General features: G+C 53.6%; 1 protein-coding gene across 1 annotated transcript in view; it reads right to left on the bottom strand.

Annotated features, from left to right (window-relative positions):
- Positions 1 to 1,138: 1,138 nt before the first annotated feature.
- STK32C (serine/threonine kinase 32C) overlaps positions 1,139 to 22,475 on the bottom strand; it is a 91,148-nt gene continuing 69,811 nt past the window's right edge. The window contains exons 3-12 of the mRNA XM_086616462.1: positions 10,871 to 11,022; positions 9,800 to 9,973; positions 9,224 to 9,261; positions 7,738 to 7,827; positions 6,824 to 6,927; positions 6,608 to 6,724; positions 4,832 to 4,957; positions 4,525 to 4,656; positions 2,022 to 2,089; positions 1,139 to 1,277 (exon numbers count right to left, since the gene is read on the bottom strand). Coding sequence (XP_086472588.1) covers positions 1,139 to 1,277; positions 2,022 to 2,089; positions 4,525 to 4,656; positions 4,832 to 4,957; positions 6,608 to 6,724; positions 6,824 to 6,927; positions 7,738 to 7,827; positions 9,224 to 9,261; positions 9,800 to 9,973; positions 10,871 to 11,022 — 1,140 coding nt within the window. The remainder of the gene's footprint in view (positions 1,278 to 2,021; positions 2,090 to 4,524; positions 4,657 to 4,831; positions 4,958 to 6,607; positions 6,725 to 6,823; positions 6,928 to 7,737; positions 7,828 to 9,223; positions 9,262 to 9,799; positions 9,974 to 10,870; positions 11,023 to 22,475) is intronic.

Below are 22,475 nucleotides of genomic sequence, written 5' to 3'. Positions count from 1 at the left end.
ACGTCGGCCGTTCGGCAGTGAGCGCGGTCCTGCCGACCCCCCGTGTGGCACAACAGCCCTACGCTGCAGCGGAACCCACCGCTCGTTTTTAGCACTAGCAACCAAAAGCCACTCTACAGCAGATGAAGCAACCAACATAGTGAAGGCTTCTGAGCCAAGAAGGCAATATCTACAGCTGGAACAAGTCACGGAGCTCTCCCGTCGTACTAAGAAGCTAGAACAGGTATTAGTAAATTATATACAGTACTCTTACTTTACACTGAAAACAAAGCAAATCAAAGAGCAAAACAAGACCCTCATAACCGAGCAGCACTGCGAGGCCAGCGAAAGCTGAACCTGGGACGACGCGTGTCCTCTGAACCCGGACAAACAGCCAAACCCAGGGCCGTCCGCTCGGCCCCTCGCCCCGCGCAGCAGCTACGTGAAGAAGGCAAACGTTTTAAATACGTTCTGCATCTCAACTATGTGTTTAATCACTACTCAGCCCCAGAAAAATTCATGGAGTGCACAAAAAACGTTTATTTGTCCCAAGTCGGGAAAGAAACTCTGACAGGTGACGAGAGGACAGGGACGTGCCTGGGATGTCCTTGCGCTGCAGGACCCGAACGGCTCGAGGCTCCCCAGAGGCCAGTGCTGCCCACCGCAGCCGCAGAGACCCCGGGGCTGCTCCCAGTTACACGGGGGTTGCTCATCCCTATGGCAGCCTGTACGAACAGGGAACGCCGGAGTAAAACACCAGCCACCTATTCAGCCGTCCTCCCTCACCACACCTGCTCCGTGTCCCCCCTCGCTGTGCCCAAGGACGTCGCTTCTTTTCTTGTCGTCTCACTGTATTAAAAACGTGTGCAGATCAGCAACCTGACGTTAAAAAAGAACAAGTGAAGAAGTCCATCCACCGCCTCCGACAAGTTGCATAGCAAGCGTCTTTACCCACAACGGGCCACCAGTGCGCCGGACAGGCGGCCCGTTACACCCAGGAACGCAGTTCTGTAAGAACCGTCTCTTTTGCTACAGCTTTGCAAGACGAGTTGTCGGTGCTCCCCGGCGGTGCCCGAGGACAGCCTGCGGTGCTCAGCGCAGCCTGAGATGGGGATATCGGCGTGGCACAGGCCGGCGACCCTCGCCCGGCGGCGGCAGCCTAACTGCTGCCCGCCGAGGAGCAGACGGAGCTGCACATGTTCAAGTTGGAGGTCTCGGACTCAGCCTCCGTCTCGGCCTCGTCGGTGGTCTCGGGGGGGGACACGGACTCGCTCATCTGCTCTTGGCTCTTCTTTAGCCTGTGCGGGGCAGAGGAACCGGGCGTTACGCGGCCACCCCAGACCAAACGCCCCGCGGAGAGTGGCGTGACGGTGGCCCACGGCAGCACGAGGTGCCTACAGCAGACCCACGGTGAGCAAGAGGAGTCTTTCCAGAGCACACACGAAGGTCATGACAGGGACCGACGTATCAGCAGAACACACCGAAACGCTCTGCAGTGCCCTGCACGGCTTCAGCCTTCCAGAGCGCTGCCCACCCCGGGCAGTGCCACGGGCTCCCTGCCACGCACTGCCTCCGCCACCGAGGCTGCCTCCAGCCTCACATACGAACCGAACCCTCCCCGTCAGTGTGCTCGAACACAGGGGAAAGCAGCTGCTCCACCTCCAGTGCTTTCACTGCCCACTCATGACCTGTGGAGATTTCAGCACGTTCCTTCCCTTCCTTTTCCACAGCATCACCCTCTAAAAGCAGGAGGGGTGAGAAGATGCAGTGGGGGAACGGAAGCAGTGTCACATACGCACATTAAATCCCAGCAGTGTCTCTGCAGTGTATTTTATTTGACAGTAGTGATTAATCCCTGAGCTGTCTCCCTTTTTGATGAGAACTGCTTTTCATACAGAGGCAGCACCTGAGCTCCTTGGCTGACATCAGTCAGCCAGGGCTCAGCTGGCAGTGAGATGCTCCTGAACATCAGGCACTGGCACTCTGATTCCTAAGTCAAGAAAAAGTATTTTTTCCTTAAAAAAAATACCCCACACACTCACTTCTCTCTGTTAAAGATGACAAAGTCTTGCTGGATAGCTTCAAGGCATTCTTGGAGATAGTCATTTTCCTGTTGAAGAAAAACAATGCATGCACAAGCAGTCCCACGTGCGGCCCACGGCACGGCAGCGCTCCCAGCTGTGTGCACGGAGCCTCCCAGCCACCGGCACACAGCTGGAACAGCTGACGGAAACAGCTGCATGGCTGTCACCGGCACCTTGTTTCAGCTGCGGTGGGCACAGTTTTCCATAAAACATAGATAACACACAGTTTTCCAGATAAACAGAACACGTTTAACTGTATATTCCGGTTTCAGGAGTGCTATCTGCTCATAGGAAGGAAAATCTTCGTGGGGGACAGACTGGCACAAAGCCTGCGCCTGTGAGTCCCTGCAGGAACATGGCACGAGGCTGCTGCCCCGTCCCACCAACATGGTGCCAGGGGCCGTGCAGGCGCTGGCTGCAGGCACACCGCAGCAGCTGGCAGCACCCGCGGGGCAGGAGGGAGGTGCAGGTGCATGGACAGCCCACGTTCCCCGATCTCTGCCTTTATTTTACCTCCTGCATCTCCTGTCTGGGCGCAGAGAGCTCCTCCGGAGCCAGACTCTGCTGCTCCACTCCCCCTCCAGCCGAAGCAGGGATGCCCATCTCCCACCCAGGCCGTCTCGCCCGGCCCTCGCGCTGCCCACCCGTGCACCCCCTGCCACGGGCTGTGGCCACGGCGAGGGATGGGCTCCTGCCTGGCACTGTGCGTGCCGCTGGCCATCGGCTGTGGGTCCCGACAGGGAAAGTGCCCTTAACTCTCTGGGCAGCAAAACCTCTGAGAGGGATCTGCAAGTTTGCTTATTCTGTTTTTTTCCTCCCTCGCTTCCCAATTTATTCTTCAGCATTCACAGCCAGTCCCATCGATGGCAGCAGTGACTCTTGCTGAGGAGAGAAGGGATCCACTGCACTTCACTGGCACAATGAGACAGCCAAAATCCTGCCCTGCAGGATCCTACCCTGCTCCCTGCTGCTCTCAGAGCGGGGATGGTCCAGACCTCGCTGCAGGAGAGCAGCGTTTGTTCCCTTAGTCTGGGATCTGTGCAGCTCAGAGGCTCTGCGCCGGGGACGCGGGGACAGTGGGTGACGCATGTTTGCTCCCACGGGCCTCCCGGCACGTCAGTGTCCCGGCAACCCCCCCCCAAACCCTGCTCTCTGCAGGACGAGTGCCCGCTCTGCTGTGCAGGGAGGTGGTTTTACTCCTGGGACATGTCTGCGCTGTAAAAATGAGATTCTCGGATTTATCTCCCCAGTGATATAAAAGCCTCGTGACTCCCACAGCAAGAAGAAACAAACACATCTCATCCCTAGCTTCCCTTCCCGGCTAATGGAGCCCTCTCTGCTGAAAGCACTCGCGGGCACACGTCTCCCATGCTCACGTCCTGGCGCCTCCAGCCAGCGCAGCCGGAGCTCGCCCTGGCACGGGAGCCCGGTGGAGCTGCGGGGCTTAACCAACTGCACCGCTCATGCGGTGAGAGAAAACACGGGACAGTTACCCAAAACCAGGCCTGACGTGCCGGAGGTTTCTGTGCGACCATCACCAGCACCTGGATAAACTGCCTGTTAACCCCACCGGCAGCTGCCGCAGACGCCGGGCAGCACCTCTCAAAAGGGTGAAGATCATAGAATCATAGAATCATAGAATGGTTAGGGCTGGAAGGGACCTTCAAAGGTCATCTAGTCCAACCCCCCTGCAAGGAACAGGGATATCTCCAACTAGATCAGGTTGCTCAGGGCCTCATCCAACCGGGCCTTGAACGTCTCCAGGGATGGAGCATCCACCACCCCTCTGGGCAACCTGTTCCAGTGTTCTACAACTCTCATGGTAAAAAACTTTTTCCTAATATCCAACCTGAATCTACCTCCCTCTATTTTAAAACCATTACCCCTTGTCCTATCACAACTGGCCCTCCTGAACAGCCTCTCCCCATCTTTCTTGTAGGCCCCCTTGAGGTACTGGAAGACCGCTATAAGGTCACCCCGGAGCCTCCTCTTCTCCAGGCTGAACAGCCCCAACTCTTTCAGCCTGTCCTCATAGGAAAGGTGCTCCAGCCCTCTTATCATCTTCGTGGCCCTCCTCTGGACCCTCTCCAACTGGTCCATGTCCTTCTTATGTTGGGGACTCCAGAACTGGATGCAATACTCCAAGTGAGGTCTCACGAGGGCAGAGTAGAGGGGGAGAATCACCTCATATGGATGTGGGGTGGGTTTTAGTTTTTCTCCTGACCAGGGTGCCCAGACCTCTGTTTCTCATTTCATTTTCCAAAGTACAAACTACCATGAAAGAGTTTTATCAAACTTACGTAAGAGGAACATTTGGCTGTCGGGAAGACTCCACGGGGCAAATGTTTTTATCAAAATAAACCTGCAGTTACTGCATTGTCGCAGTAATACTGCTATCCACCCCCAAATTCAGCAGCTCAGCCTTTCTTCCCGGCCGGCCGTTACCCCAGGAAGCACTCACAGACTGCGAGCTGTCCTTGCTGTTATCCCTCGACTTGTTCTTCGCCAGCCTCTTCTTCTTCTTGTGCAAGGGCCTCGACTCCAGAATCATCTCCTCCAGCTCGAAGGTGGGGTCGCAGTGCAGGCGGCCCTTCTGCCGGGACACACGACACGACACCGCGCGCGTTACGCACCGCTCAGGCTCCCTCTGGCCGCAAACACGCTCAGACACAACTTCCCTGCCAGAAAGCCTCTGCTGAACGCAGCGGTTCCTCTAAGGAGGAGACCCAGCCCTGCTCGGGGCCGGGACACGGGTCGCTCCCACTCACGTTGGGGACGAAGCCCGGCTCCACACGCTTCGCGCAGACGTCGCTCCACACCACGTCGGACAAGTACGCCGAGGCCTGAACGTCGGCCAGGCAGGAGAAGCGATGCTCGGGGTTCACCGTCAGCAGCTGGGGAGAGAAAAGCGTTCCCGTCAGAGGAGGAAGAAAAGGAGCCCAGCATCATCCTGCCTTTCCGATGACTCAGATGGTTCAGCCACGCAGCAATCTTTCTGTCATGGGAAATACCTAACTATAGAAAAAAACTATGGACTCCAGGAAAAAAAGCACATTAGAAAAATATTCTGGAGGTTGTGAACCAGACGGCCAAACATTCAGCTCCATGAGCACTGGGACCAGCGTGGGTTTGCTCCTCCTGAGCCGACCTACGACACAGGAGCCTTCAGCACAGCACCCGGGCGCTGCCGCCCCGGCACGTCCCTCCCCGTGCCACGGACAGACCCTGCTCCTGGGGTAAATTCCCCCAGAGGCTCATCGTTTCGGCTCCACCCTCCACATGTCCTGTCTTCACACCAGTTCTGTGACACCAGGGAAAACTGCTCTGTTTATCACACACACGGGGGAAATTTTCAGGCACTTTTTTATGGCATAAAATTCTCTTCATCTTTAAAATGAAAAGGGGGAAATTCCCAGCTCCTGAATAAGGCACCAGCCCAGCAGGAAGGAGTCGCAGGGTGTCAATGCCAGGACAGCTGCAGTGCCAGAGCAGGGTGTGGGCCATGGGGCGCAGGGCACACGGCGTAGGGTGCAGGGTGCAGGGTGTAGCGCGTGGGGTGCAGGGCATGGGCCATGGGAGCTGGTCCCAGTGGGTGGGTGGGCAGCACAGCAACCAACGTCACCCCTGAGCAGCAGCAGAGCCCCCCAGGCCATCCCAGCAGGCAGGATGACACTGGGGCACCCCAAGCTCAGAAACGCCAGCACTTTGGGGGGACACAGGAGGTCCTTCCAGGCCGAGGGGGCTGCTGGCACTTTCCTGGTGAGACACGGAATTCCAGCCCGGTGTCTGGAAGGCCGACGGCCGGGCCCAGCAGATGGCAATGTGAACCCGCCGAACGCGCCACGGCGGGCAGCGCCAGCAACGCTGCTTCTCATCAAAACAAAATCCAATTATGCAAACTGGCCACCCGACATGAACGCACATTGCAGTCACGTCTTTGCTGCCAGCGCCGTGCGTATCGTTTCTGCAGCACGCCCATCGGGCACTCGCAGAGCTCCCAGGCGGGCAGAAGCCAACCCCACAGCCCGCACAGCGGGGCCACGACTGTGTCGAGCCGCAGCCCCAGGAACGCGGCAGAGCGGAGCGTCCCGCAGACACGGAACCCCCCGGCAGCTCTCACAACCGAACACACCGACTCGGCCCCTCCGGCCCGGCGGAACCGGCGAGGGGAGCAGCTAACGCCGCAGGGGCAGCACGCGCTGCTCCGTCTCCCGCGGCCGTCTCAGCCACGATCGCTGCTGCCCTTTTGGGTCACGGTGATCACAGAGGGGATGCTGGAAGGGGAGAGTTCTGGCCCAGGAAGGAATTTGATTGCCACATCAAACCTGGCCTTTTTCCTTCTCTTGCTGTCAAACATAATGCATCTTATTACAGAGATAATAAACAAAACACAAGATTAATCTGTCCTTAAGCATGAACAAAGTCATAGAAATCAGTCCTATTTCAATTTTACATTATTTATTAATACACTGAAAATTTTCCAGCTAGTCCCGCACGCACGGCAGCCAATGCCCAGCGTAAGCCACGCCAGCAGGACTACTTACCTTCCTCAATAGTGCAACCATTTCCTTTGACCACGCCGACGAGTACTGGACGCTCACAGTGCTGAAGAGCTGAACTAAAGACTCCACGGGGTTGTTGGAGTGGATGTCATACGGTCTCTAGGGGGAAAACGCAGAAAGATGAGAAGAAATTCCTGCCCCTCTCTGCAGTCAATCAGAAAACACGTTCTTCGGCCTCGCATGGGCCGGGAGCCCTACCCAGCCCCGCAGCAGCTCGTAGGCCATGATCCCCAGCGACCACCAGTCAACCTCGAAGGAGTAGCCTGTCCCGCCGTTCAGGAAGGAATGGAAAATCTCCGGGGCTGAACAGAAAGGGCAAAATGCAAGAGGTTATCCGCTGACTTCAGTTTGCTTCGATTTCGGTATTTCATATAAGTCAGTACATAAAACTTATGGTTATTTTCATGCACCACTGCCCGAGGGGGGCTTTGCAAGGCAGGGGCGGCAGCCACAGCAGTGGGAGCAGCGGGAGCAGCAGCAGCAGCAGCAGCAGCAGCAGCAGCACTGGCAGCACTGGCAGCAGCAGCAGCAGCAGCAGCAGCAGTGGCAGCACTGGCAGCAGCGGCAGTGGCAGCAGCAGCGGCAGCAGTGGCAGCACTGGCAGCAGCAGCAGTGGCAGCAGCAGTGGCAGCAGTGGCAGCAGCAGCAGTGGCAGCAGCAGTGGCAGCAGTGGCAGCACTGGCAGCAGCGGCAGTGGCAGCAGCAGCGGCAGCAGCAGTGGCAGCAGCAGCAGCACTGACAGCAGCAGCAGTGGCAGCAGCAGTGGCAGCAGCAGCAGTGGCAGCAGGCCTGCCCTCACTGGGCAGCTGGGTTATCCAGCACATGCCAGGAGAACCGTCCCAACCGAGAGCCCAAGGGGCTGCAGAAACCCGGTGCCCACCAGGACACACCAAGACCCAGCTGCGGCCGGCGGGGAGGGCAGGGCGGGATGGGGAGGGTGTGCAGGCAGGGATTCATGCACTCTGGGGGTTCTGCTCCCCAATGACTTGGGCACATGTGCTAATGTGCTAATTAACTGAGTGCCTTTGTCCCAGACAGGGGCTGCCAGGCGGCACGCGGTGAGCGCTCCCGAAATGCACAATCCAGACGAAGGAACAGCTACTGTTTCTTACCCATGTATGGCTTTGTTCCAGCTAACGCAGTTGCTCTTTCACCGTCCCTAATTATTGTTGCAATATTAAAATCTGTTAAATGTGCATGACCTTAAATAAAGACACATTTAAGAAGGAATTAATCGCAGCACAGGACAGTGGCAATGCAGAGTCAGAATACATTTGTTTCATAAGTTTCTGCCCTCGGACAGCTCAGGACAGGCGCAGGCAGATCAGGGTTAGACCCCACCAAACGGCCACGACAGACCCTGAGGCTCTCCCAGGATCTCGGTCTGGCCAGGTGATTAAATGGTAGCTAGCTTTTGGTCTTGATTTTAAATTGCCCTTGGAGGGAACTAGCAACCTACACCAGCTCTGGCAGTTGTAAAATTGCTCTGTCCAGAACCTACGGTCAGCAAGAAGACAACAGGGAAACACTATACTAAGAGATCATCTTGGTCACATTGATTAAAACCCTAGAACTGTGTTTGATAAAGGCCACTGAACCACGACTGCCCCAAAGTCCAAGAGTTAAAACACTCAACTGCCCACTCCGTACAGACCGCAGCAAATCCGGACGTGCCAGTTGAATGAAATCATAACGATACTTCCCAAACCCTAAGCCTGTATGAAGAAATCATTAAGATATTACAGAAAGTGCTGGAACACCTTCTGTCTGTTTCTACTTTGTCTGTCATCAGGATTGAAAGTTCAAATTCAGAAACTATCATTATTTTCGAGTCAGCCTGGTACACAGAAAACCCACCCACTCCCCCTTCTGGAGGCTACTTTCCTCTCTGTCCACGAGGCAGCTATGAAAACGGTGTGTAAATCACAGCCTGCCTTGTCCTGTGAAGGATTCCCTTCCGTCTCCTTTGACCCACCTGTGTTTGGACATTATACCCTGCACTGTTTTCTAATGAACTTCCATGCAAGTGCAAGCTTTGGTTTTTATCAGGCTTTATGATACTACTCAGATGGTCTGGAGCCTGAGAGATCATGTCTTGTTTTTATAAGATCTACTACTGGAATAGAGGTCATTATAGGATCTCCTATGGCATTCTCCCATGTAGGCCACTGAGACATTACCAATAGGTGCTGTCATAAAGGCTCCTGAGCTTGCTCCACCTGGCTCAGCCCCGATCCACCCCCCAGGGAGACATCAAAACTATCCTGAAAGCCTACGTGCAGATCACCCACTCCAAAACTCAACAAAAACAGTCCTTGTGCTTCGCGCCCTCCCGTGATGCCGAGTCCCACAGCCCTGGCACAGCGACCTGCGTGCTGGGGCACCAGCGAGAAGCCAGGGGGTAACGAGAGGGACTGCCCTTGCTGGATCTCCCCTGGCATTGCAATGCACAGGTCCGTCCGACCAAACACCGAGCAATTAGATGGAGCAGTGCCTTTTCCACACCTTCCCCAGATAAAAAGATGCAGAGTATTCGAGACTGTAAAGAATCTGTCCCTCAAATGAAGGAGGCAGACAGAGCGAGGCAGAGAGTCCTACCTTGCTCATCGAGGAGGATGTTGTCTGGTTTGACATCTCTGGGAAAAGAAGCAAGGTTACAGCAAGGTGAAATCTCAGTCAGATCAAGGATGAAACTCAACAACAAAAAATCTGCAACTTCTTTATCTATCAAAAATTAGAAACAAATAAAACAAAAACACCACATGAGACAAGTCCCTCCATGATGGACTAGAAATTTGCTTTTCCTGGGCAACTGGGCAAAAAGTGGGAGCACTTGACTTCTTTGGGCATCATTTCTACGGAAAATTAGTAACACAAGACTGAGCCTATTTCTGTGAGATCACTTTGAAACCCGCCCCAGATGGTGCTTTTGGCCCCCCCGGCAAAGCGTGAGGCTTCTGCTGAGCGATGGGGAGCAGGACCAGCACCGGAGGGTGCCCAGGACCGGCACTGCTGGTGCGATTTAACACCAGCAGTTGCCCAACTTGGGGGTACCCACGGGGTGAAGGGCTTCACTGCAGCACAGTGTCCTCCACCCCACCCCAGCCACGGGCAGCACGGTGCTCCGCCAGCTTCTACCAGCCTCCGAGTGCCAGGAAGGGACTGTGTGGCTACCTGTGGATGATGTGCTGACTTCGCAGGTAGTCGAGAGCCAGCGCCATCTCACAGATGTAGAGCTTGACCGTCTCTTCCGTAAACTGAACGTTTTGCTGCAGATGATAGCGCAGGTCGCCACCGAGAAGCAAGTCCACCACCATGAACATGTCCTCCTCGTCCTGGAAGGAGTACCTGCGGGACCGGCCGTGCATGAGCCAGCAGAGCCGTGCCAGGCCGCTGCCCTCCCCTATGGCACAGCTCCTGCGAAAGCTGCAAACGCTCCCGCTGCCAACACGCACCACTGCAGTGTTTACACCCTTCTAATTAAGCAAGCGCAAGCATCCTGAAAAAGAGCTGCAAAACACAAGTGCTAATTTAACCATAAAAACCAGAAAAAGAGATGTTTATATATATACTGCAGAGTAAAACGCCTCTCTGAATGTGCAGTGGGTCCCGCAGGAGAGTGACAGCAGTGAGGACACACTACAAACAACGCTCCATTGTTGTATTTGGCGACAGCATTTCTAAGGGCAGAGCCTGTGGGGTTGTATAATACTTATGAATCACACGCTTCTGCTCCCATCTTGAACGTACGCTTATTCTAAAAGTACGAGCTGAAAGGGAAACATCTGCTCAGAGGGCAAGTCTTGATTTCGTTACCTGTCAGAAAAAAAAATCTGCTATTGCTAAAACGCTGAAAAAATAAATATTAACTTATCTGGCTATTCTGGAGTAACAGACCAACAAAAAGAATGTAAAGTATTATCAACTTTCACCACTTTGGGTATAAAACTTTCTGAATTTTTGAAAACCTTCCTGCCCACCAGCCTGCGGCGCATCCGCTGTGGCCGGAGCGGACTGGCCCACGCCAGCTGCTGCTGTTTTAAAATGGTTGATGCCAGAACACTGGGTACCTCTACGCAAAGCCAGCTGATCCCCGAACGCCTGTCACGTTATCACGGGCCTCTGCTGCAGCAGTGCACTGGGCTTCTCCCACGGATGCCCGTGACCCAGGAGGACGGGGAGAACGTAGCCCTGCGAGCCCCCGAGGGCAGGCGGCCCCGAAGGCAGCGGCGGGGAGATGCTCACCAGAGATTCACCAGGAACACGTGCTCGATCTCCTGCAGGATTTCCAGCTCTCGGAACACATTGCGAACCTCGTCCCTTTCGATGCACTGCTGCTTGTTCATGTACTTCATGGCATACATCTTCTCGGTGTCTCTCTTCTGCACAATACACACCTAAAGTCCCGCAGAAGGGGAAGGGAAAAAGGAGATTTAGTAGAACGGTCCATATGCTCAGTGGCTGCTTTACCGGGCTGAGACCCGCACCGCTCAGCACGTCCACCTGCTACCGGGTAACTGCTCCGCGGGCTGCGACTCGGCCCCGGGAACATCAGCACCCCTGCGCCGAGTGCAGCACCCGCGCACATCCTTCATGGGTGCTGCACCACCTGCCCCAATGGTTTTGAGTGCACAGCCACACCAGGGGGACGTGTCCTCCCGTGGGCACTGGCCACACTGTGGACTGAGCTGCCTGCCACCCCCACCGCGGCTCGGATAGCCTGTTCCCACGGCTGGGCGAGCAGGAGGCCACGGTGGCTCCCCACCACAAAACATCAGCTTCCCACCGGTCATCTCCGTCCTGGCACGCAGAGCCAGGCCACCCGGCAGCCACCAGCACCTGGCACCAATGGGAGAACCCGGCACCCGGCCCCGGCACCCGCTCTGCCGACAGGCACAAAGCCCATGGGGTTGGCATGGGCTTCCCAGCCAGCATCACCTTTGGTGTCTCTCCCTCGGCTCTTCTGATGCCAACACCACCTTAATCACCAAGGTAACTATTTTCAAAAGAGCTAATTAGTTATCAAGGTAACTATTTTTAAAGGAACTAATGAAATTTCTACATCTGGTATAATTAAGTCTGTCCTCTTTTAATTATCAGACATGCTCACGATTCCAATGCGCTGGATATACGTTATTTGAAAAAGAAGTAATTTGGCATTTCGGTCACACAGCCTTCATCCGGAGCGCGCGGGGAGGCTGCCCTGGACGTGGCTTCAGGCTGCTCATTCCAGAGCAGGCGGCGTTCCCGGAGCACGGCAGCATGTGAAGGGAGTTCTGTGGAGGGCAGAAACCACGGCAGACAGGCAGGAGCCACTGAACTCCGCCGCGCTTCTACACCTCTGCCATTAATAACCATTTGCAAGTGTTAATGGCGCAAAATATAATATCACCAAGGACACATCACAGCAAGAAGGTGACAAAATAATAGGTGGGTATCGTTAGCCTGAGAAAAACATCCCAATTAGCGGCACGCACCGAAGTTACGGGGACTATAGCGCAGAACGGAAAATCATGTATTGCCATAACTCCAGGCACACCTCAGACCTCACGTGAAAGCCTCACCTCTCGGGCAGCTCAACCCGAGCAGCGTTCTCCGGGCACAGCCCTGCTTTGCGCAGAGGCAAGCACCACTGGCAGAGCACGTCCGCAGCTGGCACAGAGCGGGGCCAACCGGCACGGTGAGCGGGCAGCCACGGCAGGGCGCATCTTGGGCCGCGGGCTCACCGGACCCCGGCTCAGCCCCTGCCCGAACCGCTGCTGCCAGCTGCCTGTCCCTTGCCTGTGGCAGCACCACCGAGCCCAACGCCCACAGACGGGGCTCAATCCTGAGCGCCGTGTCCTGCGCAGGCAGCTACGCTGAGGCAGGGCAGCCGGTGCCCCGCACGCCATGGAGCTCTCGGGCAAGAACGGGCATCCTCAGCCCCGTGCCCCGGCTGGCACAGTCCCCTCCGGTGCCTGTTGGCGTCCAAACGCTCATCGGCTACAGCTGCCAGGGACTGCTGCAGAATTCCAGAATGTTAAAGTAAAACCCTGCTTTGTGCAGACTTAATAATAATAATGAACTACCCAGTGCAATGCAAAGCACCAGCAGGATCCAACCCCTGCCTAAAGCAGACTAAACTGGTTGTACATTCAATAAACCAGGAAAAAATACCTTAATATTTTACCAATTCTTTGAGCAGAAAAGACCTGGTAATATCCCTTTAAAACATGATCATTGCTATATGAATTCTCCAAAACCAAACCTCTGAATTACAGCCATCTAGGCAGTGAACAACATTCTTTCCTGATTTCAGTTTATTTCACATGATGACTAGAAGCTCATTAATTCCTAAATTCCTTTAACTTTTTTTTAGGTTGTGGCTTGCAATATCTTACCAGGCATTGCATTTCATATTTATGTCATTTGCCTCTTGTTTCTCTGCAGGGAAAATGGAAACCTCGTATAATAAATGAGAAAGCGACAAAAACTTCTTGTACTCTGTAATCATCATAAACGGTTTTCTGAAATGGAACGGCGTCACCTACCTACGACACAATGCCGGTTCCAGGCGCTCTGGCAATTTTTGTTCTCTGTTTTCTGGAAAAGAACGCCAACGTGGGCATCCATGGCAATGTGCCCCTGCCAGCCCAGCCACCCAGAACGCCCGGGTGGCAGGAGGGGCAGCCCAGGGGTACACGTGGGAGGTGGCTGAAGTGCGCAGGGCGGCCCAGAGCACATGCCCGCACGTGGTGTGTGGTCCCTGTGGTGGTGCTGCCCGACGGCACAGCTCCCGGGGCAGTGGGCCCCGTCGCTGACGGACGGCTGGGACGAGAGGGCACTTGTCTGGTCCCCTGGTTATGCTCTGTTTGCACTGCCATAGGTACCACGGCCATCAGCAGCTAATGATCACGCTAATACAGCTTTTGCGAGGATCGAATCAACGTCAGAACCAGTGTCGGTGCTGCCCCGGCCAGGCTCGGCCACTGCCCTCTGCCACAGGCAGGAACCCTTTGTAGAACACCCCTGGTTACAGAAGTGCAGCCCACCCCCTCACCCCACAACATCAGTGCCCCAACACATATCTTTTCTTTTCTGTGCTTCTCCGTCCGTGCATCTGTTTGGGGAAGGAATAAACATCTACTTGGTAACAAGTCAGAGTGGTTTTTTAAATTAATCTCAATCCATTTTGAAGCAGATCTCCAAGGCGAAGCAAGGCAAGAAAGCAGAAAGAAGAGACTACTTTGTCCTCCTTCTGCATAACGCAGTCCCTCGCCGCACAAAGGGAATGTTCAGTGGTTAAATACAGCCATTGGAAAAAATGGGCTGTAACGCTGCCAGATTTGCGAAGCAGAAGGCAGGCATCAGCTGGGAGGAGATTGCTCAAGACACGGCACATAAAAGATTTAACAGAGTCCCAGATACCCTGAACGTTCAGCTGCTGCCAAATGGTTTGTATACAGCTGCCTTTGCTTTTATTGCATTAAAGGCATAAAGGGTCTGGAGCTCCCGTCTGTGACTCAGGACATGGGATGTGCATTTAACATCCCCCAGTTCAACCTCACTTTACGGGGCCCCAGATCATGATGCCGCCTGTCCTGTCCCCAGCGCCGGCCTCTGCTGGCCACCTCCAGCTGGGGCAATCTCTGTCTTCACTCAACAGCCCCAGCCACCTCGTTAACTTAGCGGGCACTAACGAGGACCGCTGATCTGGGTGTTACTAAAAAAGTAACATGCAGGGAAAACTGACTCTTGGCTTTGAAATACTTTTACCTTTCTGATGGGTGAGAGTTGTCACTAAAAACGCAGTAGATGAACAGAAGCGTTCGGAGCCACCTCTCCGCTTTGGCACGAAGTTTGTTTTGCCAGCAGAAGCCCTCCAGGAAGTTGCCTGACTTCGTTTGACTTCCCTGCAGCAGCAGGCGAGGTTCCTCGCTGCCTCTGGCGAGGGCAGACGGTGGCACAGCTCCCTGCCACCCCCTGCCCTGCCACACTGCCCGGACAGTGTCGCCATCCTCCTCCACTGCAGAGCTGCCCCCGTGGCTCCCCAGTGCCAAAACGTTTCACCCTCTGCCAAGGTGACAGCAAATCCATCAGTTCAAACTGCCCCGATAATCAACGGGAGAGAGAGGCGTGAGAACCGCCGGAAAGCCCAGGGATGGGAAGGCAGGAGGAAGCCCCACGGCAGGAGCCGGGCATCTCACGGGGCACTGGGCGCAGGGCTGTATCCCTCTGCCATGGCAGCGCTGGGCACGTGGAAGACTCCTGTGTGCTGTGCCGTGCTGTGCCAAGCTCCGGCAATGCTCCCACGAGGCACACAGACAGCCCCCAAAGCTCACCTGATTTTCTCATAGTGTCTGAAAACCAAAGACGGGGACAAAGGGACCAGCTTTAACTTGTGAAGAAGGAAGGAACAGCAGCCTCTGGAGCGGGAACAGCTGGCACGGCTCTGGGCCGCTGCCCTGGCGTCAGCTTGGCAGTGTCCGTTTTCTCCAGCTTCCAACTGATCCAGGCAAAACATTAAGAATTTCAAATATCAGACCACAACTGAAGGTTTAGAAACCAAAATAAACAACCAAAAACTAATACCGGGACTAAATAAGTAGAATCTATGTGAGGGACTCCTGAGTCGTTCATCTACTGCCACCCACGCCATGACCGTGACCTGCAGGGACAGACCTTGCTCATTCCGTCGGAGCCACACGCACCACTTCCGCTCACACAAACCTGACCGTAGGGTAAAGCCTCAGGATAAACCTTACTCTGTGGGACCAAAGCACTCTCCCTCACACCAGGGATTAAGCACCAAAACCAGAAACAAAGTCCACAACTTGCCAGGAATTATTTGGCTTCTTATTGCCCTGCATCACTCACTGAGCTGCTGCTTACAGGAGTTATGTCTGGTTTCCACCCAACCACGATGTAAGTCGGTACGGAAACAGAGAGCTGGGATTTGGGTGTTTCCTGGTGCCCAGGGGACTCAGACATTATGCCCTTTTTGGAAGTTTTTTTGTCCTTGCTAATTTAGGATACTTTCCCCAACCTAAATTTTCGCTGCTCTGTACATTTTCCAGTCAGACTTGCTCTCTGAGGCAGGCTTTGCTTTTTCTCCTTTAGAAATCCAACAACTTTTTTCCTGCTGATTCCGAAGGAATCCAACGGGCTGAAATCCCCGCTCGGATGAAAGGTCATCTAATCATTTAATAGCATGTCCTGACTTATCGCAAACTAATTATAAAGGCGCAGTGCAATGTGCCTGGGCTCAAACAAAAGCAAGTCGTTTGCATTCTGGGCAGGATCTGCGGAGCTGATAAATGCTTAGGATCGCCTGAGCTTGGCTCTGCAAAGATTATTTTTTTCCTTCTGCAAATGCAGATGTCATCTTTCCTATGAGGTGCATATAGAAATGCATATAGAAATGCATGGTGCATATAGAAATGCACCTTTCCTATGAGGACAGGCTAAAAGAGTTGGAGCTGTTCAGACTGGAGAAGAGGAGGCTCCGGGGTGACCTTATAGCGGTCTTCCAGTACCTCAAGGGGGCCTACAGGAAAGATGGGGAGAGGCTGTTCAGGAGGGCCTGTTGTGATAGGACAAGGGGTAATGGTTTTAAAATAGAGGGAGGTAGATTCAGGTTGGATATTAGGAAAAAATTTTTTACCATGAGAGTTGTAGAACACTGGAACAGGTTGCCCAGAGAGGTGGTGGATGCTCCATCCCTGGAGACGTTCAAGGCCAGGTTGGATGAGGCCCTGAGCAACCTGATCTAGTTGGAGATATCCCTGTTCCTTGCAGGGGGGTTGGACTAGATGACCTTTGAAGGTCCCTTCCAGCCCTAACGATTCTATGATTCTATGATTCTATCTTAAACGAAGGCAGCCGCGATCCCGTCCCCTGTGTCGGATGCGGATACCCACAGCTGGGTTCCAGGGATCTCCCTTTCGCTCCCAAACTGGGAGCAGTAGTTTTTCTTCTCGAATCACTCCGTGGGTTTCTGCCTTTGGAAGACGAGACAAACGCGCTGTAACCCTCACACACACACAGACCCTTGATGGACTTTGGCCCAGAGTCATCAGGAAGCTTCAGCACATGAAGCTGGATTCCACCTGTTTCATTTTTAGAGTCGGGGCAAGGCTCAGCATTAGCAAGCACTACGCACCCACATCAACCACCTTAACCCTACACGATAGCGAACCACAGCCAGACACTGCTCTAGCTTACAAAAAGGCTTCTTTGGAGTGGTTGCACCTTGCCCACGTATATTGATTTCTCCTCCAGCTTCTGCTGGCTTCCCTTGGGTATTTATGTCTGGACTCCCAATGTGGAAAACCTACAGTTAGATGTGGAAATGGTTAAAATAGTCTCCGTATTTCCCATTCTCCAGAGATGAAAAGCACAGCAGTTGTAAGTGGTCATTTGGAAATGGCTGTGACTCTGGGATGACACATCGATCCCTCAGCAGAGCTTATCTGATCCCAGCAGCGTTCTCCAACCATTAATCACCTGCAGCAGCAGTTTTCAGCTCTCAAAAATAAGCGAACCCTGACGAAGTCATGAGGAATTATCATGAGCAAAAGCACAACCAGAACCTGGCCCTAAGCTTTCACCCAGCAAAGGAAATATCAGCCACCTCCAACACCAACCCCCTCCTGTGCTGGTGGTCTTGGACGAGGCACTGCCTCTGCCCGAGAACGGCAGCACAGAAGACATGAAGTATGGGGCCAAAAACCCGGCCCAGCCTGCAGCGCTTCTGCTGCACAAACTCAGCGAGACCCAGCAGTCACCACATCTGCTGGGGCCACCAGCACCACGTCCCAGCACTGGGTCCCACCAAGACACAGGCTGGAGCAGGGGAGGACCCTGGCTGGACCACCAGCTGGGCTCATTCTCCCCTCTCGGACTGCCGGGGCCAAATCCCTTCCTGTTTTCCCCAATATCTACATAGTTGCCATTGTACTTGCAAGGTTGAAACTTGACATGTGAAGCATAAACATAAAATTGCCCGTGGCACCCAAAAGCATCAGTAGGCTTTGCGACTGCTTGGGGAAAGAGTCTCCGCCGCAGGGGACAGCATGGCAGTACTCCAGTACTCTCGGAAGGACACAGCCTGTCAAGGAAATGGGAGATTTGCAGGAGCAGGAAGAACCAAGTTCTTTGTTCGGCAGGAGCAGAGGCAGTACGGAGGCACTTACCATGATGTACAAACAGGTCGAGCTTTTTTGGAGAACTGAGTTCAATGGGAGAAAAGAGAAAGAACTGGTCATTTGTGATAGAGCCACGTAAGCACGTGCTTACTGCACCTCCGCTGAGGCTCACAGGGAAGGTCTGGGTTAAACACCCATCACTCCAGTATGGCTGGAAACCACCCACAGGTGCTCAGTGAGGGTCTGAGACTTCAAAGACAGACTGCAAACCCAGGGCAGTCGGTTCTCTCTCGCAAAGAAGAGCAAGGCGATTGTGGTTACTGGTTGCTTGCAAACCAGAGTGAGTTTGTTGAGCAAACAGACAGCAGAGCAGGTAAGAAAGGGGTTACTGTAAACGATGCACTGCTGTTCTGTTGCTGAAAGAATAACCTTCCATACTGATTTTTAACAAGTTCATCTCCTTTAGACAAGCTCTCCTCTAACAGCTCACCCATTAAACCAGGACGATGAACTGTTCACTTCTCCGAGTGTTTTCATTCTTCAGAAAGGGGCTACATCCGATCAGCTGGAGGGAAGAGTGGGAGAGGACTTTATCAGCAACTAACGCCGCAACGGGCAGAGCGATGCCCGCGCAGGAGGAGAGCGGCACCGCCATGGTGCTGGCAGATGGGGCTCTGGGCACCACAGGCTGCACCCCCAGCCCTGCCCCGGGGCCTCCAGGGACCAGCACCCCCAGGACCCCCCTGCTTCACCGTTTGAGAGTGGTTCTGTACCCAGAGCTGTAGACAGAATCTTGCCAATTATATTAAAAAAACTAAAATAAATTCTCAGCTGCTATCAGGAAAGTAACAAGTGGGGAGGGTGCTGTTCTGAGCAGCACCCGAAGGCGTTTGACACGGCCACGGTCCCACGGTGGCACGGGACGTGGTATCAGTTACCCCACCGTTGCAAAGCAATCTTCGTATCCGGTTTGTATTACGATGGCACTGACGCTAATTGAAATACAATCTTTGCCTGGCAATTAACATCTGTATAACACTTGTGATTAAAAAGATAATATTAACTTGTTCTACAGTTCTCATAAACATTAAGGATAAAAACAGCTCATCAATTTTTTTTAGGCATAGCCAAGACAGCAAAGCCTAAAGCTGCCTCCCAGGTGTATTCACAGCCATATACACCACCAGGGATTCACTCCACACATGAGCCACATGAGCAGCTGGATGAAGCTCTGCTGGAAGCATCTACCTGCTTTCCAGGGGATTGTCCATAACTTTTGTGTCCGACTGGGAAGGACCCCAGGACCAAAGTCATCCCCTGCAGCACTCCACACCAGCCCAGCTGTGGGTGGACATGAAGGGGATGGCGACTTTGCCAGGGCCACGGCCATGAACCACCAGCGCGGCCCCGAGCTGCCCGGCTTGGGCTGCCCAGCTCTCGGCTGCTGCTGCTGGTACCGGCTGCCAGCCACCAGTGCGGTGAAGGGGCCAGGCTCAATCTGCAAACGATGGGCTCCACCTGGAACCAGGAAGGGTCCATTCCCAAGTCCTCCCTGCCCGGCTCGGGGCATGGTCCCCTGAGGGCCACCAGCAACTGGAAGTGGCTGGTGCCAAAACCATCCCCTGCCTTCCCTTGGGGACAATCCCGTGGGGACTCCTTTGACCCCTGTAATTACTGTGCTGGTTCCCAGCCACCACCTTGTGACAACTCACGGAAAACAGCACCTCCTTCAAAGCCACAAAAGTCGTGAGTTACGGGTAGTATCAGGTGTGAACTGCTGACAACCTCCACTAAAAATCACCTCAAATTTATCAAATCAGATTTATCTAATCAAAAGTGTTCTGAAAAAGGCAACAGTCGTGTTGACTCTGACAGAAGCAATGCCCTGGCACCTGGGCCCTGGGCATCTGACAACACTGCCCAGCTCTGCAGATGTTCTCCTCTCCCAACATCCAGAATCGAGCAAACAAGAGAGGACAGACAGACAGACAGACAGATGTGCTCTCTTGAGCATGGCTGGAAGTGCAGCTATGGGCAGCTGTGCGCCCTGGGCAGGATGAGTCATGATAAATCAATAATTACCTGATACCAGGACAGTAAAATCAGCTGATCTAAGGGGACGGGGCTGGGGCTGAAGATCACAGACCCCCCCAGGAGCAGCTCCCCTACAAGAGCAGGTCCAGAAGAGGCACTCAACCCCTCAAGGATGCTGGTCCCTCGAAGGTATTCCCCCTCCACAGCTGCTGCCCCAGCACGGGGCTCAATGAGCACAAGAGGCTGGAAGTGCTAAAGGCAGCTGGCACCGCAGGAGCCTGCGCAGCCCCTCACCGTCCCTTCAGGGCTGCTCCTGCCGGAGGGCGTTCTGGGCAAGACGTTAACATTTCAGACCTGTCCCTAGAAGAGGTCCTCTGATGATGTTGGTGGCCCAGTGGGCAACAGGTCTGGCGCAGTTCAGAGGGACCTCGCAGCACCCCGGGGAGGCTGTGCCACCGCGGCCAGAGGAAAGTCCTGGGAGCCAGAGCGCAGTTGCACACAACTTACCGTGACGCTTACCCCACGCTCAGCAGGCACTCGTTACCATAATACTGTCTGATCCTGAATAAAAACATACTTTGGAACAATCAAAAACCTTCATTGCTTGATTATGCAGCTTATTTAACCAGAACTTTGTTCTGGGAACAGTTTAGACAGCAGTGTCTCTGGCAGCGTTTTTCCCAACTATTATCTCCGGCACACAAAGACCCAACTGAAAGAATGGGACATCTGCAGCTCTGCTCCCCGTGCCAAGCTGCCCAGCAATCTTCTGTATTATGCCACGGCGACGGACCAGGCTCGGTGACACAAACAGGTGGTGGCTGCGGGCCGTGACAACGGCGCTGCTCCGCCTCTCCACGTCCCTCCAGCCTTCGGCCGTGCCTCCGGACCGGATCGGGCCGCAGGCAGTGCCCGGGGGCAGCAGAGCTCCCCGCCTGCGGGTGCCCGCCTGCGCTGCTGCGCTCCTCCGAACAACGGATTCTTCCAGGCGTCACGCTCACATCGCTGCTCCTACCTGCAGCCACAACTGGTCCTGGTGAGATGTGACGCTCGCAGACCGGGGACACGTGGCACGAGCAGGTACCTACTGCTGCTGCTCTGCTGCTCTCTGCAAATACCCCCACGTCTCTGGGCTCCTGACGGGTGCAGCAGCGGGCACACCAACTCCGTACAGCCAGTCTCCAGCGCTCTGTGCTGTGCACATCCGCAGGGCTGCCCCCAGGCACGGACACCCAGCCCTCCAGGGACACCCAGTACTGCAGCAGCTCTTCTGCAATTAACGGTTCTAGCCAGTTGGGACCACTTCATAGCCACATCTCCAAGGATAACAGCAAGTATTTTAACAACACAGTCTGCCCTTCGGATGCAAAGGTCAAAACCAGAACCTGTCTACAGAGGTATAAAGCAAATTAAAAGGTGTAACACTGCAGTGAATGGAAAATGACTGCAACCCTCAGGAGCCTTGCTGAGGTTGCCCGCTACACAAATCTGCCTTCATGTCTTCCAGAGCTGATCTTGGTTTCTGTTCCAAACACCTCGCCACGTTTCACTCCTTAAAATATTTTTCATGGAGTCTTACAACTTGACTTTGTTCCTGCTGAAAAGTTGTGCTTTATCACAAGATTGATGAAGGACTGGTTTGTCAGAACACCATAAATCATTAAAATCTCTTTAATTCAGTACTGCTGTTTGCCACAGCCAAGTTGTAACAGTTACTGATGAAACTTTTATTCATAGCAAGCCCATCAGGGTTTTCAGGTCGTGTCAACACTTCCATTAAAAATCCCTTTCTCGGTTGCTTGTGTTAGAGACAAAAACCTCTTCTGACCCTGAACAAAACCTGCTGTTTGAGATCACGCCTCAGCATGCCACACATCAGCAATTTCAACTCTGTAGTCGTAAGACCGTGTTCATGTTCTTATTCCATGCGCATCTGCAGACCTCCTTGAAGCTCCACAGACTGCACGGAGTTGTATCAGCTGTGAACGTGGACAACCCTCTGTGCACCAGGAAAGTAAACCACAGCATACAGGTATAGGTGAGAACGTGCTCAAACACATCCAAAATTAGGCTTGCACATATTTTTTTCTTCAGAATGAACCTCGTTCCTGCCTCGCTGGTGACATAAATGGCACACAACCAGCACACGAACGATGTCAGAAGCTCTCCTTGTTGGCACCCGCACACCGCAAGCGGGGAGCCGAATTCTTCTCTTTGGCATCTACCATGGAATATTTTCCAATCGTCCTGCAAGAATTCATGCAGAATGTTATCTATATGCTTGGAATCCTAGGATTTAGAGCAATTTTAGGTGGTTCAGGTTAAGTACCTCCTTTTACCGTCACGCTGAGAAAACAACATCTCGTCAGACACTAAGCAGATGTTTCTATAATCGAGTTTTGGATATAGGTAATTATTTGACTTGCAGTTCCAAAAAACATGTAGATTGCCTTACATCCTGAGAGACATTAATCCAAATAAACAAGGAAAAACTAAAGCAGTGACAGCCTAAATACCTAAGAAACAGAAAAGAAAAAGGAGCATTTTTCTTTATTTTTTTTGTTTGTCCTCGTTCTCCACGCTCTCCCTTCTTGCACGCTAGCTATATAGTTTCATCGTTTGATAGAAATCACAGACAGTCAGATATCTCAAAATCTGACGTCTTTACTAAATTTTAAAACAAAAAATGT

The sequence above is a fragment of the Tauraco erythrolophus genome, chromosome 9, assembly GCF_009769465.1.
Source record: "Tauraco erythrolophus isolate bTauEry1 chromosome 9, bTauEry1.pri, whole genome shotgun sequence".
Classification (NCBI taxonomy): domain Eukaryota; kingdom Metazoa; phylum Chordata; class Aves; order Musophagiformes; family Musophagidae; genus Tauraco; species Tauraco erythrolophus.
The sequence above is the reverse complement of the archived record's forward strand: the minus strand, read 5'-3'. Positions and strand labels throughout refer to the sequence as shown.